The following is a 19,748-nucleotide window of genomic DNA, read 5'->3' as shown; positions in this document are numbered from 1 at the left end:
GAAGGAATCTGGTTCAGTTACAAAGATCAAGCTTACAAGATATTATCAGAAGATCAACTAAGGGATTTTGAGGACAAAAATCCGGAATTTCAGTGCACCAAGCAAGAAGAAAAGGAGAAGTCTGGGGGGGGGGGAGGAAACGAGCACTGCGGCTGCAGTTGCTCAGAGAGAACTGCGTCCGGGACCCAGGAGGGGGAGGAAAACTTAAACCTAATTTGAATTTGAATTGTAATTCGCATTTTGTAAGGTCAACCACTCCATCAATACTATACAAAGTTTTTTTTTTAATAATGGCAGTATGAAGGGAAAGCATTTTGTGTAGTGTAGTTGTTATATGTTGTTGCTGGTTTTTTATTTTTATTTTTTTCCTTCCCTTCCCTTGTTCCCCTTTCTTTCCTATATATTGTTAGTTAATGTAGTTAATTAAAAGAATAAAAATCTTATAAAAAAAAAAAAAGAAAAAGAGAGAGTGCTCTCCGGTTTTGAATCACTCGAGGAAGGACTTATCTGGAGACTCTGGGACTTGCTGGCGGCTGGTATTTAATCGTTTAATTTGAATGAGGAATTTTGTATACGTACATTGATGTATTACTATATTCATGAGTCCGATGTGAATGAATTATCAACATTCACTATAGTAACCTGTTCGAGCAGCCAGCACCTTATATAAAATTGAGTCTTTCGATAATCAAAGATTGCTGCACAGTGCACTTTAAGAAAGTTAGGTTAGTAAGACTTTACCACTGTAGGTCGGGATCAGGAGCGGAGCAGATGATAATGCCCGCCCTACCCCCAGTTGTGATCAGGGGGTGGAGCAGGTGGCAATGCCCACCCCCTTCAACTGGTTAGGAACAGGAATGGAGAAGGTGGCAATACTCAACCCCCTTCACCAGCTGGGATCAGACACAGAGCAGGAGGCAATGCCTGCCCCCTGCCTTCACCCAGCTGGAATCAGGAGCAGAGCAGGTGGCAATGCTCATCCCCTCCCTCCACTGGGCCAGGACCAGGCACGGAGCAGATGGCAATGCCCACCCCCTGTCATCACCCAGTTGGGAAGGAGCAGAGCAGGTGGCAATGCCCGCCAACTTCACCTGGCTGGGATCAGGAGCGGAGGAATTGGCAATGCCTTCTCCCCACCTTCACCTGGCTGTGATCAGGCATGGAGCAGGTGGCAATGCCCACCCCCTGCCTTCACCCAGCTGGAATCAGGAGCAGAGCAGGTGGCAATGCTCATCCCCTCCCTTCACCGGGCCAGGATCAGGCATGGAGCAGTTGGCAATGCCCACCCCCTGTCATCACCCAGTTGGGAAGGAGCAGAGCAGGTGGCAATGCCTGCCATCTTCACCTGGCTGGGATCAGGAGTGGAGGAATTGGCAATGCCTTCTCCCCACCTTCACCTGGCTGTGATCAGGCATGGAGCAGGTGGCAATGCCCACCCCCTGCCTTCACTCAGTTGGGATCAGGAGCAGAGCAGGTGGCAATGCCCACCCCCCTTCACCCAGCTGGAATCAGGCACAAAGCAGAAGGCAATGCCTGCTCCCCCTTTCACCCAGCCCCGGGATAAGGAACAGAGCAGGTGGCAATGCCCACCCCCCTTCACCCAGCTTGAATCAGGCACAAAGCAGGAGGCAATGCCCGCTCCCCCTTTCACCCAGCTGGGATAAGGAGTGGGGCAGGTGGCAATGCTCACCCCCCCCCCTTCAACCTGCCGGAATCAGGCTCGGAGCAGGGAGCAATGCCTGTTTCCCTTCACCCTGCCAGGATAAGGTGCAGTGCCTGCAGCAGGGAGACTCATCTCACCCTTTCTTTTGCCATCTTCCACGAGGCAATGACAACTTTGGTTTGGTTGTGTGTTTCTTCTTTCCTACTCTATATTTTAACTGTTGTGTGTGTGTGCTCTAGCTTTGGTTTTAATTTTGGAAATGTTATATTTTTGTGGTTAGTGGTTTTTATGATGTGTGTTTTTAATCCATTAACCACTCTGGTGACCCTGGTGAAGGCAAAAAGGTGGGGTATAAACTTTGTAAATAACTACCTACATTATTACAGAAACAGCAACACAATATGTGAATATAATTTCATTTAGATGTTCATACCGATGTTCTCCCCCTTGGAAACAATAAGTCTGTTCTCCACTCACTCAGTTTTATCCTCACAACTTCCATCCATGTTATCAGCAAGAACCCAGACAGAATTCTCCCCCCTTTTGGAAGTTTACATGGACATTGAAAACAACAATTTGCCTTCTGCTGCCAGTAAAACCTGCAGCACTGCTTCTGGGCTCCCAGACTACTGCAGTGTGGAGATAGGTATTTTATTTCCAAATCTGGGCTTGGCACAAGCCCCAAACTGTTTTTTTAAAATGTTTTCTCTCCTAATAAGCCAGAAAGAGGAATTTAGTTGCTCCAAAGAGCTGCCTTTCTTGTCAGTGGCTCTAATGATCACCAACTGTCAATGCTTTGTAACTACTTCCTGTCTGGATGGAAGGAAATGGCCAGCTCATACCTCGGATGGCATCTGACACCTAGAAGTGATTTAAGACGAGCCTTGCTGGATCAGACCAGGGATCTATATAGTCCAGTATCCTGTCTCACCAGTGATCAACCAGATCGTGGAGAACCAACAACAGGGTATAGAGGCTTTGACACACAAGGGGGTGGGAAAACATCAGATGAAATCCCTTCACACAGAAGGAGGGGTACTTTTGTGTTGATTTCATCTGGGGTTCACCTTCAGACGGGATCTCCCTCATTGAATTCCATTTTAGATGGCAGCCATTGCCACATCCAGCACACAAAGGGCTGGCTAGGCAAAGGCTAAATGCTTCTGATGTCCTTAAACACTGAATTAGATAAGATCAACTAGGGCATGTGTAGAGTTGAGGGCTGGGCAGATTGTGTGTGTGACACTGAGAGATCTCTGTCTTTTGGTGCTACACCTCTGAAGATGCCAGCCACAGCTGCTGGCGAAACGTCAGGAACTACAATGCCAAGACCACAGCAATACAGCCCGGAAAACCCACAACAACCATCGTTCTCCGGCCGTGAAAGCCTTCGACAATACATTGTGTGTGTGAACTTTTTTCCTGTTAATAAATTCTTTACTAATTTAAATGCTGGCAGTTCTCTGTACCACAGACTTCCACTGACTTAATGCACTATCCAAAACAGGCATCTAAGAAAGGGAGATGGTTGGTTGTTAGAACGTTCTCTCTCCAAAGTGTGCACATATAGTACAAGCTTTCCCTGTGCTAATAAGTCACTGGAAAGCAAGAAACGTGGGCACTAGAGGGAGCTTAACTGGCAACACAGAAAGGAAGCTGGGAGTGATGCTCTTCTTGGAGGGTATTTCTGAAATTGACTATCTGTTAGCAGTGTACCAAATAAGAAAAGTGGGAGAACCACTCCAATAGTCAGTGAGTCAGGAGAGCAGCATATTTCCAGGGGGAGACTGAGGAAAACCACTGGTGTTTATGAGCCTTGAAGGGCTAAAATGGAGTGGGGTCCATGGGTCAGCAGCACTGTTCCACCACACGCAACATCTCATCTTCTGCTTTTTCATACTTCTGCTGCAGCCTTTGCCTGCATGTATGTTCTGTCAGTCAACTGTGGATTAAGCTGGAGGCTGAGCATCTAGTGTTGAACACCCTGCCTCTCTCCCATGTCATCTGTGTTTTAAGCAAGATCTGAGCCACACACATAAATCAAAAGGCAAGATACAAAGTAAGGTTACTATGATGGAAACATTTTTCACACTCCAACCATTTATATGTCCACACCGTCTGTGATTTCTTTGAAGGAAAACAAGGTATGCACTGTGTCTGAAGCTTTCCCCACACTCCAAGCATTTATAAGTTCTTCTCCCTTGTATGAATTTTCTGATGGGAATTAAGGTTTCCATTGAGAGTGAAGCTTTTCCCACATTCCAGGCATTTATAGGGCTTTTCCCCTCTGTGAATTCTTTTATGGGCTGTAAGACTTCCACTCTGACTGAAACTTTTTCCACACTCCAGGCACTGATATGGTTTCTCCCCTGTGTGAATTCTATGATGGGAACTAAAGCTTCCACTATCTCTGAAGCATTTTCCACACTCCAGACATTTATACGGCTTCTCCCCTGTGTGAATTCTTTGATGGCGAGTAAGGCTTGTAGTGTCAATAAAGTTTTTTCCACACTCCAGACATTTGTAAGGTTTCTCTTCTGTGTGAATTCTTTGATGGCGAGTTAGGCTTGCACTGTCAATGAAGCTTTTTCCACACACTGAGCATTTATAGGGTTTCTCCCCTGTGTGAATTCTTTGATGGGAAGTAAGGTTTCCACTTTCTCTGAAGCCTTTTCCACACTCCAAGCATTTATAGGGTTTCTCCCCTGTGTGAATTCTTTGATGGCAACTAAGTCTTGCACTGTCAATGAAGCTTTTGCCACACTCCGGGCACTGAAATGTTTTCTCCCCTATGTGAATTCTTTGATGGCGAGTAAGGCTTCCCTTGTCAATGAAGCTTTTTCCACACTCCAGGCATGGAAATGGTTTCTCTTCTGTGTGGATTTTTTGATGGCGATTAAGGCTTCCGCGATCAATGAAGCTTTTCCCACATTCCAGGCACTGATATTGTTTCTCCCTTGTATGAATTCTTTGATGGCGAGTAAGGCTTGAACTGTTAGTTAAACCTTTTCCACACTCCAGGCATTGATATAGTTTCTCCCCTGAGTGAATTCTTTGATGGGAAATAAGACTTCCACTCTGACTGAAGCTTTTTCCACACTCCAGGCACTGATATGGTTTCTCCCCTGTGTGAATTCTTTGATGGGAACTAAGGCTTGAACTGTCAATGAAACTTTTTCCACACTCTAGGCATTTATATGGTTTCTCCCCTGTGTGGATTCTTTTATGGCGAGTAAGTTTTGTATTTTCAAAGAAGCTTTTCCCACACTCCAGACATTTGTATGGTTTCTCCCCTGTGTGAATTCTTTGATGGGAACTAAGGCTTGAACTGTCAATGAAACTTTTCCCACACTCTAGGCATTTATATGGTTTCTCCCCTGTGTGAATTCTTTGATGGTGATGCATGAGGTTTGCATTCCGACTGAAGCTTTCCCCACATTCTGGGCATTTAAATGGTTTCTCTCCTGTGTGAATTCTTTGATGGGAAGTCAGATTTCCAGAGTCAATGAAACTTTTTCCACACTCTAGGCATTTATATGGTTTCTCCCCTGTGTGAGTTCTTTGACGGTGGTGCATGAGGCTTCCATTCTTACTGAAGCTTTGTCCACACTCCGGGCATTTATATAGCTTCTCTCTTGTGTGAGTTCTCTGATGGTATTTAAGGTGTGCACTCAAAGTGAAGCTTTTCCCACACACCAAACATTTATATGGTTTCACCCCTGTGTGAGTTCTTTGATGGGAAGAAAGGGATCCACTCTGATTGAAGCTTTTTCCACACTCCAGGCACTGATATGGTTTCTCACCTGTGTGAATTTTTTTATGGCGAATGAGGTTTGCATTCTGAGTAAAGCTTTTCCCACATTCTGGGCATTTATATGGTTTCTCTCCTGTGTGAATTCTTTGATGGGAAGTCAGATTTCCACAGTGAGTGAAACTTTTTCCACACTCTAGGCATTTATATGGTTTCTCCCCTGTGTGAGTTCTTTGACGGTGGTGCATGAGGCTTCCATTCTTACTGAAGCTTTGTCCACACTCCAGGCATTTATATAGCTTCTCTCTTGTGTGAGTTCTCTGATGGTATTTAAGGTGTGCACTCCAAGTGAAGCTTTTCCCACACACCAAGCATTTATATGGTTTCACCCCTGTGTGAGTTCTTTGATGGGAAGAAAGGGATCCACTCTGATTGAAGCTTTTTCCACACTCCAGACAATGATATGGTTTCTCACCTGTGTGAATTTTTTTATGGCGAATGAGGTGTGAATTCTGAGTGAAGCTTTTCCCACATTCTGGGCATTTATATGGTTTCTCTCCTGTGTGAATTCTTTGATGGGAATTAAGGTCTCCACTTTGACTAAAGCTTTTCCCACACTCCAGACATTTGTATTTTCTCTCCCTTTTGTGAATTTTATGATGGGAATTAAGGTTTCCACTCTGATTGAAGCTCTTTTGATGCTTCATGCTTTTAAATATTTTTTCTCCATTACAGGTGTTTGTATTCATATTGATGTCTGATTTTACAGAAAATCTTTCCCCTCTTGTAGCACACTCATTCCTACTGTCTCCTTCATACATATTTTGAACTAGTGGAATTTTATGAAATTCATCATCTTTTAAAAACGCAGAATCAATCCTTTTGTACGGATGTTTCTCGTCCTTATTCCTTATTGCTCCATAATATTCAGCATTCTCATGCCTGTCTTCTTTTTCCTCTTTTAGGTGCTCTTCTCTTTCATTCATGGGCTCCCAAATTTCTCCCACTGAAAGAAATAAAAAAGTGGCATGAACTTGGCAGAAATAACAGACGGTGAAATTAGGAATTGAACTACATTTACAGCTGATCAATAGTTGATATCATTGGCAGGAGAGCTGCTTTCGCCTCTGATTGTTCATACCAGAGAGACCCTTCTCTAATGTGAACTGGAGGTCAGATTAGCTGTCAGAAGGTATATGAGAAAGCCTGTGAGTCTCTACTCGGGTACAGATCATCTGATTAACCAGGGAAGAAAAACCAACAGCAGACTGCCAAACTGTGGCAATGCCAGAAAGGACGTTCCGCCTGTGGGGTTCAAATCATATAGCCCCATTTTCCATTTTCAGCCCTTCCTGTGGTCCCATCCTCAGAAGGAAAGCCCCATAAGTAGCCATCAACATAATCTTTCTTCCTTTCCACAAAGATTAAGGAGCAAAGTCTCCTGTGTGACTCAGCTCAGCCCCTCTCTTTCGAAAAATGGAAAATACATCTCCCTCTTAAAGAAAGTAGGAGTTGACATAAGAAAGAAAGCTCAGCTGAGTTGAAGAACTGCACCTTAAGGGATATTTGTTACATGGGATCCTGACAAAATTGTGTTTACTGAAGGCAATTTTATACTGCCTTTGTCCACAACGGACCTAAGTCTGGTATTGTCTTTCTAGTCAATTTCATAGTGCTTCATCTGTGGCCCAGCCCCTCTGACGCCCCCATTGGACACTCTCTGGTAAGCCCACCGCATCCCCCTTTCTATTCAGTGGCTCTCAGAGGCAGGAGCTGGAAACATCATGCAATTGTGCACCATGCAAGCTCCTGCTCGTGTTTAGGATATAGGACTTGGGCTCCACAGACCAGGACCACCTCGGTGGCAAACTCCCTGCGTCACAAATGAAAGGTCCTTGCCCAGCTTCCATTAAAAGAGACAGAGCTGCATGGCTTGAAAGAACTCCATACGAAATGTGGGAGTGGACAATATTGGACGGACGGTCTGTTGACAGTAAAGTTAGTTGCACTGGATGGATGAATGACAACTTTGTATGTTAAGTAATTCTGCTAGATAGATCAAGACGGGTAGCCGTGTTAGTCTATCTGTCGCAGTAGAAAAGAGCTTTCTTGAGTCCCAGCTCACTTCTTCAGAAGTGACTCATGAAAGCTCCTATCCTACCACAAGGGTTGTTCATCTTATAGGTACTACTGACTCTTGCTCTTTTCTACTACTATTGCATTTCCCCTAATTAGGACATGACTAGATGGAGCATTCTTTCCCCTGTTACATTTAATATAGCGTGCCCAGAAATTATCCAGCTCAGAAATCTTTCAACTAGCCAGTGGGTGACGTTCAGCCCAAAGAGAATGCATGACCTTATATGCCAGACAAAGCTGCCTCCCCCCCCCCCCCGCCCATGCATGTAAGCAGATACCTGTTGATCTCTCTCTGTCTTCAGGAGTTCGGACAAACGGAGCTCCTTCTTCCATCTGGAAGATGGATTCAGGTTTTTGAACCAGCAATCCTAATTTGGAAGAGAGAAGCAGAACCATTACTTACTGTCTTCACTTACGAAATATATATGCTGCTTTTCTCCTGTCAATTAAAACAGAGCATTAGAAAGGGGTTAAATTGCCTGTGGCTTCCTGATCTACCGGTCCCTTCAAGAGGCTTACCTAGCAGAGCCAGGAGGGTAGGTGCAGGCAAGGTTTAGAGCTGGGAACTTGTGAACGGGTTGATCCCGCCAGGCTGTTTTCCCACTCCTTGGCGGAAGGAGGCTGGGAGGTAATGGGCCCTGATAAAAAGTTGTCCACGGATGCCTCTATAGTGCTGGGCTCTCCCCAGTCCTCCTTAGCCACTCCTCCATAGCAAGGGGTCACCTTGCTATGGTGCAGTAGTGCCAGTTCAAAAGACGCGTTGAAAATGAAGACTGAGCCACCATTTTAGAAGCTGACACTGAGAACTGTGCTTTCTTGTCATCCCGCCGAGCCGCATGGGCCTAAACACACGTCAGCCTGAAGATGTGCTGAAACATTAGCACAAAGGCCAATGCCAATGAAGATAAAGCTTTATTCCAGGGCTTTTTTCTGAGAAAAGAGGTGGTGGATCTCAGAGGGGTTGTCCTTGGAGAAAATCATCACATGGCTGGTGGCCCCGCCCCCTGTTCTCCAGACAGAGGGGAGTTGAGATTGCGAAGGCAATCTCAACTCCTCTCTGTCTGGAGAACAGGGGGCGGGGCCACCAGCCATGTGACCATTTTCAAGAGGTTCCAGAACTCTGTTCCACCGCGCTCCTGCTGAAAAAAAGCCCTGCTTTATTCTACACAACAGTGAAAAAACTGCATCAGAACATAAAAAGGGTCTGCATGGATCAAACCAGCGCCTCATCTAGTCCAGGATACTGTCTTACTCAGAGGCCAACCAGTTACTCCAGAGGGTCAAAAACGCAGCATAGAGGCCAAGGCTTCCCCCAGTGCTACAGCAGTGTTCCAAGGTTGACTGCCTTTAAACATGGAGGTTCACATTAGTCCCAGTGGCTGGCAGTCACTGATGAATCTGCCTTAAACCCTTTTTCAAGCCATCTATGCTCTCGGTCATGATTATGTTCACTGGCAGTGAACTCTGCACTTCAGCCACTCTTGAAGTAGAAGTGTTTCCTTTTGTCTGCAGGAAAACAGCCCGTAGAAAAACAAGGACCGTAACAGGAAAGAACAGCGACCCACAAGCTGACGGCAACGTCATCTCATTTCCCGTCCATACCTGCATTCACCCATGACCGTAATTGTGCTATATTCAGTTAGCGTGGAAGTTCTCTAAGCCAAATTGTTGACATTCATTCATCATATGAAACCATAGCTGAGGTTAACTATGGGTAATAAACCAACCCCAAAAGATGGTTTGAAGGGCCCTCGGGACCTGACTAATGCTGGTTAGAGAAGTGTTCAAATAATAGAGCTAACCAGAGTTAATTTAGTCAAACCGTGGTTTCATGTTATGTCCCAAATGAGTCATAATGGCAATAATAAAAGCAGAGGCCTAAGTCCATAATTTCAGTCCAGTTGTGAAGTATATTGTGAGATCCGAACAGACCAGAAATTGTAGGACTGCTTACCATATGGCCATCCTTGTAGACTTAAATCAATATCAATTTTTAAAGTAAAAGGTGATAGTGATACTACAGGGCCAAAAGGTATTAGCTTCTTTTTTGCAGGTCAGCCGCATAAGCTAGCTGTATGTCAAAGGAGGCTCTGACTGCACTGTAAAATCACACACCCGCTGGGGTTCGAGAAAGGGGCCGTGACTTAGGGGCAGACCGCATGATTTTCACCCAAGAAGATCCTAGATTCAAACTCTGGCATCTCCCGTCAAATATCTCAGGTAGCAGATGGCAGAAAAGGCCTGAGGATATTGGTGAGCTGCTTCTGGTCCCAGCGGACTCGGGAGCCCTGGGACCTAACAATCGTGACGGACATTTATGATTTTAACCGATGTGTGCATGTTAATCAATGTATTCTCATGCAGCTTTGTACCCTATGCAAGATTCAACTGCTAGCCAGGCATAGTACCGAAAGGTCCAGGACTGCCTTCCAACTACACAGTGCATTAGCGTAGCTGACGAAATAGTAGATTTGTTGTAATCTATTTAGCAACAGTACTATTTTTACAGAGCAATCCTAAGCAGAGTTACTCCAGGCTAAGCCGGCTGAAATCAGACTGGAGCAGCTCTATTTAGGACTGTGCCGTTAGTCTTCTAACTGAGAGCAGAACCACAAGTGACAAAAGGCACAGATTGGACACTTGTCAGCTTCCCTCAAGTTTTGATGGGAAATGTAGGCATCCTGGTCTCGCAGCTTCGCTCTCTGACTGCTGTCCAATGGACTTTTCAACTGTCGCTTGTCCAACATTCCGCCAAGCGGCCTACATTTCCCGCCAAAACTTGAGGGAAGCAGACAAGTGTCCAATCTGTGCCTTTTGTCACTTGTGGTTCTGCTCTGAGCTTTTGATTATCAAGATGTATCCTAGCATAATTCATTTAAGGACCAATTGTTTTATTTTTAGGACAATCATGTTAAAAGTTATTTATTTCTGTTCCTGTCACCTTCTCTACAAAAAGTGTCATGTCATAATCTAGCCCAGACTTCTACCAGTGGCTTCCAGTCAACTTATATTGGGTGAGAATATCTTGTGTGCTGGGCGTCGCATTTTACACAGCAGTCTGCCGTTCAGCATAAACCTTGATTTGCCTTCATCTTAGAGAACTGTAACGATTATGTGTTTAGCGAAGTTTAAGAAAAGTTAAGAGATCGGATTTTTATTGCATCCATTTATTGTAGATTCATAGACTCCGTTTTTGACTTGTTTTTATTTGTTAAGCCCTTCCAAATTAAAAAAAAAATTCTGCTTTATTTTAAACTAGAAACAAAGCCCGTTGTGGGGAAAAATACAATGGGCTCCTCCGTCACTGATCCTGGCCAGGGAAGGAAGGGGGTAGACATTGCCACATGCTCCACACCTGATCTCAACAATTCACAGAGAGCAACGTGGTAAAGAGTTCCAACTATACAAGGAAATAATTACCCATGTTGTAACTTATGTCTACAAATTTATTCCTAATTATATACATGTATATGAATCAATTAATGAATATCATAGGAAGGAAACCACATGCAAGAAAACAACAAGTCAGAAATTACATTTGCTCAGGTGTCTATTATCTTCTCTACATTGATAACAATAAAGTGCTGTGTGCTCAAAGTGCTTCTTATCATTCCAATTGCATACATGAATAAAGTGCAAATGCTCATTAGCACCATACAAACACCAGTCCTTGTAATGCCATTCAATCTTCAAGACACCCGATATTCCAACCATGTGGTAGTACAAAGTCAATGAAACATAACAGTTGACCATAGAATTCACAGAATGAAAGGTCCTTGGTCATCCCTTGTGTAATAAATCAGTTCTTCTGTGATAATAACTCCTCTAACGGGTGGTCTAGATCCTTATCACGCCCGTTTCAAAAATCTTTTTCAAAGACTACAGTCAATACAAATTCTTCAATCATCTCTTCAATAGCCACTAATTCAATCACAGGAAATGATATTCATTAATTGAATCATATACGTGTATATAATTAGGAATCAATTTGTAGACACAAGTTACAACATGGATAATTATTTCCTTGTATAGTTGCCACACCTGATCTCAGCAACTGAAGGGGGGGTGGGCTTTGCTACCTGCTGCACACCTGATACAGGTTGGGTAAAGGGGGGCAGGCATTGCCACTTGCTCCGCTCCTGATCCTAGCCAGATGAACGGAAAACGGGCATGGTTTTCTGCTCTGTGCCTGATTACGGCTGGGTGAAGGGGGGCAGGCATTGCTGCCTCCTCCAAGCCTGATCCCAGCTGGGTGAAGGGAGGAGTGGGAATTACTTCCTGCTCCTTGTCTGAACCCGACAGGTGAAGGGGGGCAGTGAATTTTGCTACATGCAAGGGGGGCAGGCATTGCTGCCTGCTCCAAGCCTGATCCTAGCTGGGTGACGGGGGTGTGAGCATTGCCGTCTTTTCTGCTCCAGATTCTGACAAGGTGAAGATGAGGTGGGCATTGCCACCTGCGCAGTGCCTTATTCAAGTAGGCTGAAGGGGGTGAGCATTGCCACCTTCTCCGTTTCTTATCCCAACTGGGTGATGGGAAGAAGGGAATTGCCTCCTGCTCTGTGCCTGATCCCACCCAGGTGAAAGCGCTGGGTGGACAATGGCACCTACTCCGCTCCTGATCCCAGCTGGGTGAAGGGGGCAGGCATTGCCATCTGCTCTGCTCCTAATCCCACCTGGATGAAGGGAGTGGGCATGGCCTCTGCTCCGCTCCTAATACCAGCTGGGTTAAGGAGGGGGGGGCATTTCCACCTGCTCCGCTAATATGAGCTGGGCTAAGGTGGGGGTGAGCATTGCCACCTGCTCCACTCCTAGTCAGCTGTGTTAAGGTGGGAGGTGGGCATTGCCACCTCCTCCGCTCCTAATACCAGCTGGGTTAAGCCAGAGAGTGTGCATTACCACCTGATCTGCTCCTGATCCCAGCTGGCTGTAGGGAGGAGGGCATTGCCACTTGCTCGGCTCCTAATATCAGCTGTGTTAAGGTGGGGGGGGGGTTGGCATTGCCACCTGATCCACTCCTAATAACAGCTAGGTTAAGGCAGAGAATGAGCATTACCACCTGCTCTGCTCCTGATCCCAGCTGGCTGAAGGGGGGTGGGTATTGCCACATGCTCCACTCCTAATATCAGCTGGGTTAATGCAGGGGCAGGCATTGCCACCTGCTCACTCCTAATACCAGTTGGTTTAAGGCTGAAGGGGGGGGGGCATTGTCACCTGCTCCGCTTCCAATATCAGCTGGGTTAAGGTGGGGGTGGGCATTGCCACCTGCTCTGCACCTAATACCAGCAGTATTAAAGCGCAGGGAGGGCATTTGCCACCTGCTCTGCTCCTGTTCCCAGCCTGCAAAGCAAACAACAGTGGCAACTCCCATGTGAAACTGCTGATAAAGAAGGAAACTCTCACAGGAGAAAAGAAAATAATACAACTCTTGGTTCAGTTTAAAGCACAAATGCTAATAGTCACTTCTATTATTTCATATATAACCAAGAGGATGATCATTTTGCTACATGCCAAACCTCGGGAACTGTGTACCTGATTAAATGTACTTGTCAACTATTATATGTGGGATGCACCACAAGGCCACTTAGGACACGCATTTTGGAGCATATATCTCGCATTAGGAATAATGTCCTTGAGGCCCCACTTACACAACATTTTTTGAATAAACATCATTCAGAATTAGATTTTTGTGTGGCGGTTCTCAGTGTTCTAGGAAAAGCCAAACAGAATAGTCTGTTGCAAAAAGAGGCCTACTGGATTTACACCTTGAAAACAACTAAACCGTTGGGACTTAACAGCGAATTAATGTTAAACTGTTTTCTATAATTGGTACTTGTAACTGATTTTGCTATGAACTACTTTGTAATTGCACCTTGTATCTTTAATTTGAGTGTCCCTTTAAGAGAGAGTGTGTATCATTGGGGGTAGATATAAACTCAAAGGGAACTATTACAGAAGATACAGCCGCCACTATCCGGGACCATTATTGCAGTGATTTGTAACAGCAATGATAAGGTCTGAAATCCTAATTTGTTTGTGAAATACGTAGAATTGCATTGCACTGCAAGGATGGAATGTAGAAGATGTTATTTGTGTTATATTATTTTTCAGTGTCCTCCTACACCACGCTCCTGAGGAAGAAATTCTGCGAAATCTGAGCCTTTCAGCCGGCCCCAGATTGGGCGTAGGGCTGTGATTTGCTAAGCTCCACAGCCGCTATTGTGCAAACAACCAAAGAAGAAATAGGACACACTATTGCTTTGGCACAGTCCTTATGTTGAAAGAAGCAACTGGACATAATAATTGCCTTTGGCAGAGACTTTATTTTGAATAACGGGACCAATTACAACCAGAGAAGATACGGTGTGGTCTCCTTTTGTGACTCTCCCGGACTTTTGTTTCCTTGCTTGCTTATATGTATATTTATATGAATGTTATATGACTACTCACCATTGAGTTCTCTTGATATAATTTGGTCATCCTATTGGTTATATATGAAACAATAGAAGTGACTGTTAGCATTTGTGCTTTAAACTGAACCAAGAGTTGTATTATTTTCTTTTCTCCCGTGAGGGTTTCCGTCTTTATCACCTGTTCCCAGCCTGGGCTTCCCAACATGGCATGTTTTCTGGAGCGATATGGTGAGTTGCCTGGGCTTCCCTCTGCAGCAGCGCCCTCTGGTGGTGCACCAGGGTATAAAGTGAGCTGTCTGAAACTCGCCTAATTATATAGTAAGATAAAATCTTTAAATCAAAGAAGTTTTCAGTTTGTTCTGCTGGTAAAAGATCTAAGCTCTTTATGATAATATTTCTTTGTGTAAGAGAGAAGTCTCTTTCAGAGGGCTTCCTTAGCAGACCTAATTGGGTAATCTGCAGCTGTGTTTGGCTAATGAGGATTTATCTCGCCGATAGCTGAATTCAGAGTAGATCTCTAGACTGGGTGCAAATAAAATAATTTGTCACAGTCTGACTTGGTATAATACAGCCATGTAAGTTCAATGGTTTGTGCTTAGGCACAAAAATGTACCTCTGAAGCATGGGTGCCTACAGTTTTTAAAAGTCATTTCAAATTCACCCTAACGTCACCCCAACGCAGTCCCAAATCCCCAGCAATACAGATTGCCGCTTTCTGCTGGAAGAGTCTCAGACACCAAGTGCTTTCCACAATTGAGACCCTTACCTAGAGAAGCCAGATTCCTGAAATTCTCTACCATGACTTCCCTGTGCAAAGCCCTTTGGTCCGGATCCAGCAGAGCCCATTCCTCCTCAGAGAAATCCACAGCCACATCCTCGAAGGTCACCAGACTCTGAAAGAAGAAAATATTCCCTCTACAGAAATAATGTAATGGGTCTAAATCCTGAATACTGGACAATGTAAAAGCTAGCGTGAAACCCGCCTATCCTGGGAAGGTCCCCCTGCTCAGAAGGCCAGAACAGTGGTTATAAAGTCGGACTAGGGAGGTCTGGGTTCAAATCCCTACCCAGCCCTGAAGCTCACAGCCTACCCAACTCACAGGATTGAGTGAGGATAAAATGTGGGAGGGGAGAAGTGCAGACATCCCCTTGAGCTCCTAAGATAAAAATGGGGTAAATTTAGTGTGACTTGGTAGTGAGTTGCTGTAAAGTAGCTGAAGGGTTCCATGCAGAATTTAAACTCCAGCTCAGGATCAGGATTTAAACTCCAGACCAGTCATTCCAGATCAGGTTCAAAGTCTTGGTTTTAACCCTTAGCGGACAGATCAGGTTCAAGGTCTTGGTTCTAACCCTAACCCTTTAAAGCCCTTAGCAGACTGGGACCAGCATATCTACAGGACCGCCTCTCACCCTATGTTCCCAGAGGACACTCTGTTCAACAGACAAACATCTCTTGGTGGTCCCCAGTCCCAAAGAGGTCCACCTTGCCTCGACTAGAGCCAGGGCCTTTTTGGCCCTGGCTCTGGCCTGGTGGAACTCTCTATCTGTGGAGACCCAGGCCCAGCAGAAATTGTTATCTTTCTGCCAAGTTAGTCCACCAGGCATACGGTGGTTGAGGTGGGTGGGCCATGACACCAGCCTCCTGCCGCGGGGAGCGGGGTTCCTACCACCTGTTAACATCTAGTAGTTGACCATCTGACTCTACGGACTGTTGTTATTGTTGGGTCATGCAATATGTGCACCTCTGTCTTTTAGAAATGGTATTGCTGTATTTATTGATGTTTTTATTAATATGTTTATGTTACCTATATATGTTGTATTCCGCTCTGTAACAACAACCACAACAAGGAGGAGGAGGAGGGGGAGGGAGGAAGAAGGAAAAAAAGGAAGAAAGAATAAATAAACATTGGACAACAGGTATATTGTCGAAGGCTTTCACGGCCGGAGAACGATGGTTGTTGTGGGTTTTCCGGGCTGTATTGCCGTGGTCTTGGCATTGTAGTTCCTGACGTTTCGCCAGCAGCTGTGGCTGGCATCTTCAGAGGAGTAGCATTGAAAGACAGGGATCTCTCAGTGCCAAACACAGCAGTCACAGCTGCTGGCAAAATGTCAGGAACTACAATGCCAAGACCATGGCAATACAGCCCGGAAAATCCACAACAACCATCATCGGAGAACAACTTTCATAATTTCCTCAGACAAAAACAGAGGGAAAGATTTGCATTTTCCTACCTGATCCAGCAGCATAGACACCATCTCCACTTCACCATAGAAAGGAGAGCATCTAACACCTCTTGCTAGTGCTGTTCCACCACCTGTGTAGGAGACCAAGGAAACAGAAAGGTAAACACACATGAAGCTGCCTTAGGAAGAGTCAGATGGTTAGGTCAGTATTCTCTACTCTGGCTCACTGCAGCTTTCCGGCGTCTCGTGGTGAGGTCTTTCACATCTCCTACTACTGATCAGATTTTAACTGGAGATTCTGGGGATGGAACTTGGGACCTTCTGCATGGAACCCAGATACTCAACTGGGAGCCACGGTCCTTTCACAAAGATGCATTGTCAGCCACAAACAATTTTGGTTCAGATTCTTAGGTGACAATTTCCCCCTGATAAGCAGAAAGGCACAATTCGGAGAGCAGGTTTGTATACATTGAGGGTTGCAAGGAAGCATATTTTGTTCAAACTGAGAAAGATCCAGAGGAACAATTTCATAGGGTTAGCGCTTGTCAGTCTGTAGCAGCAAAACTGAACAAGAATCCGGTGGCTCCTTAAAGATCAATAAAATTTATTTCAGCAGCAGCTTTTGTGAGTCAGAGTTTCATTTCATCAGAAGCACTGGAGGGTACATCAATTACACAGGAGGAGCCAATTAAAAGAAGAAAAGACAAACGAAACTCAAAGAATTCAGGCACACACGAGAAAGAAGGCATATCAAGTGAAAATAAACGCCATGAATTCTTACGCAGTGAGATGGTGTTTTCGTTGCTGCTGGTATCCAACTGAATCTTCTCTTCCACTTCCTCTAATAGCTGCTGCACCTGGAAAGGAACAGGTAGAAGGATCAGAAGGTGGCTGCTGGCCTTTCACCTAAAGTAAACCATTAGACTCCCATTCAGTCTTTGTTACAACACAGTCACAGGAATTCAACTGGCGCTTGACTCCAATGAGGCTGATAACAAGACCCGTCAAAATTATGGAGTTTCATAATTTTGGCACTAAGGCTGAGAAGCCTCTCTCTTGAGTTGCCCCCCGTCTAGACTCAGATGATGGGGGGAGGGGGACCTGCACCAGACCCTCAAAAAATGACTCCTTATTCTGTGTGGAAACCAAAGCAGAAAGTAGAAGATAAATCTATCCATTAAAAATAGAAAAGGAATGCTACAGGAAATGGCAGAAGTAGAGAAGGGACTTTGCCTTTTGGGACATTTCAAGAAAAAAATGGATAAATTGTTCATATTACTGGCCTCTTGTAACTACTAGGAAGAAGTGCTCTTGCCAATCCTACCTGATTCTTCTCCTCTGCCTGTCTCAGGAGGAAGCTTTCTGCCAAGGCCATTGCCAGGGAACTAGTCTCTGGATCACATTCCCTCACGGTTCTTCCCCAGAATTCCTCGCTCTTTCCTGCCTTGACGGATTCTGGGCCTGCTGACGATCGCTCTTCTACCTCTGATGATCCACTCTGGCACACAGCCCTCAACAAGGCCCAGATATCCACTTGCTCTTCTGCTGACATGTTCGTTTAGGCGAGGCCTGCCCAAACAGTGGGGCTGCTAAAAGTCCTGCAAAGCCAATGTGCCGCTCAGTGTTCACTCAAGGCAGAAAGATTATAACATGCACACAAAAGTGGAACCGACAGCATCTTCTCATACCTGAAGCAGGACAGGGGGGAATGGGGAAAACAAGAGACCAGACTTCATTTGAGAATCACGAACCAGATCTAGTTCGCGGCCATGCATTTCAGCAATCTCACCACAAATCTGTCCCTTATAGTTACCTCTCCACCACACAAACACTCCTCTGCACGCTCTGTCTCTTTCTCTCTGCCTTCCCCTGGCTAAAAAGGGGCACTTTCCACCACTGCCTCCCATCCAAGCTCCTGACCAACCTATAAATATAAACCAACCTATCTGACCAACCTATAAATATGAACACTTGAGAATCTATTCACACTCTTGGGGTTTTTTTACTCAGGGACAGGCTTGTGTAGCTTTCCTAAAACAGACAAAATAAGGAGGAAAAGAAAACTTAACTCAAAAGAATGAAGGTTAAACAAATCCAAGTGAAAGGGCCCAATATTATATCGCACTATACAGTACTATGTTACTCAAGAATGCATTTAGAATTGATTTCCTTTGAACCAAAACAGGCAGGTACACAACTGAATTACCACTCAAGACCTGTGTAGCTGACAAGGGCAGAAGGTAATTTCAAATGAGGCCTCTTAAGTACATCTCCGCCTTGAGTTATTGCCATTTAGTAGAACACAATTCCAACTTGGTCCTATATTGACCAATTATTGTAATATTATTGCATTTTCTGGAGCTGATGTGTAACAATTACGCTTGACCACTGAAGAAGGCCATACGGCTGAAACACATTTGGTGAGGGTCACATAAGGTCTTTGAGATTTCTGTATGATTTTAATCTGAACTGAGGCTATATTTGGGCCTGTAATTGTTTTTAATACTATTTTGCAATAAATAGATGCGTTTTTGTATATTGATATATATGTATGACCTATGTTCAGCAATTTTAATACTGGGCCTTTTTATTTGGATTCATTTAGCCTTCTTGGTTCTTAATTGTGGAGCTTTCCTACCACTGCTGCTGCTAACACAGTGCAGTGTGGTGACAAGACTTCCACACAGCAGGCAGGATTCCCTGTCAGGTATGCCTTTCCTCTTATATCTCTGCAACGAAAGCTGCTAGACACTTACTTTTTAATTTAAAAAAATCTGAGAATCCACGCAATCTCACAGACATATTAGCGTAACAGACTATCGGTATAATGCTATTCGACTGCCATTTTAGAAAAGTGATAGGAAACAGCCGTCGGGGGGGGGGGAAATGGTTACTGTAAGGGCAGGACTGGGAAACTCCAACTCCCCACCCCCCACCCCCAGCAGCCATCCCAGCTTTGCTGTGAGCTTCCCCAAACCTTCAGAACAAAGCTGGTTTGGGAAAGATTGAGGAAAAATCAGAAATACCGTTAAGCTACCCTGATGGGAAATGCTGCAGGGCAGGAGCCCTCTAACTCTGGGGAGGCTTTACTAGGACTTAAGCCTCCTCCTTCTCCTCCTCCTCCCTGCCTTTCCCCTAACCCGCTAGTTAGTCTTGAGGCTGGATATCCTCACCCCCCCAGACCTCCCACCGATTCCTGCCTTTCCACTAACCTGCCAACGCTTAACTTGTCTGCCCGACACAAGGCTCAGGAGGGAAGTTCTTTGCAATCGCAAGTGATGACCTCCGCCATGTTATTCACCTTATGTATTGTGCACATCGGATGTGCTACAATGAAAAAAGTCCAGTAGCACCTTTAAGACTAACCAACTTTATTGTAGTATAAGCTTTTGAGAATCTCTGCTCTCTTCGACATATGCTGGAGCCCTGCATCTTCTCTTGCCTCCCTCCCCAAGGCAATTTACACTCACCCGCTAATCCCTCAGACCATCAACTCTTCTTGCCGGGGAAACTATTTCCAAGAGGCAGGAAATGACCTTTCCCCTCCCTTCTCTCCCTTCCTCCTAGATGCCTGTCTAGGAATGCAGACTCTTTCAGTTTA

The 19,748-nt window shown here is 45.0% G+C and overlaps 1 protein-coding gene across 1 annotated transcript; it reads right to left on the bottom strand.

Annotated features, from left to right (window-relative positions):
- Positions 1-3,847: 3,847 nt before the first annotated feature.
- LOC129327853 (zinc finger protein 420-like) lies at positions 3,848-17,560 on the bottom strand. The gene is made up of 5 exons (XM_054976603.1): positions 17,472-17,560; positions 16,929-17,004; positions 16,196-16,278; positions 14,724-14,856; positions 3,848-6,138 (listed from the first exon to the last, which is right to left on the bottom strand). Exons 1-5 carry the CDS (start codon positions 17,520-17,522, stop codon positions 3,848-3,850), a joined length of 2,634 nt encoding a protein of 877 aa, XP_054832578.1. The 5' UTR covers positions 17,523-17,560.
- Positions 17,561-19,748: the final 2,188 nt, after the last annotated feature.

Source organism: Eublepharis macularius, chromosome 4 (assembly GCF_028583425.1).
Source record: "Eublepharis macularius isolate TG4126 chromosome 4, MPM_Emac_v1.0, whole genome shotgun sequence".
Taxonomy (NCBI): Eukaryota; Metazoa; Chordata; class Lepidosauria; order Squamata; family Eublepharidae; genus Eublepharis; species Eublepharis macularius.
This window is presented reverse-complemented; position numbering and strand designations above follow the sequence as displayed.

Bases quoted from the DNA above. Each gene is read 5' to 3' on its own strand.
- LOC129327853 (XM_054976603.1), bottom strand. From the start codon at position 17,522: ATGGCCTTGGCAGAAAGCTTCCTCCTGAGACAGGCAGAGGAGAAGAAT. The intron at 16,279-16,928 runs GTAAGAATTCAT...TCTCCTACACAG, and splicing joins CGAAAACACCATCTCACTGC to GTGGTGGAACAGCACTAGCA. The intron at 14,857-16,195 runs GTAGGAAAATGC...TTCTTCTTTCAG, and splicing joins TGTCTATGCTGCTGGATCAG to AGTCTGGTGACCTTCGAGGA.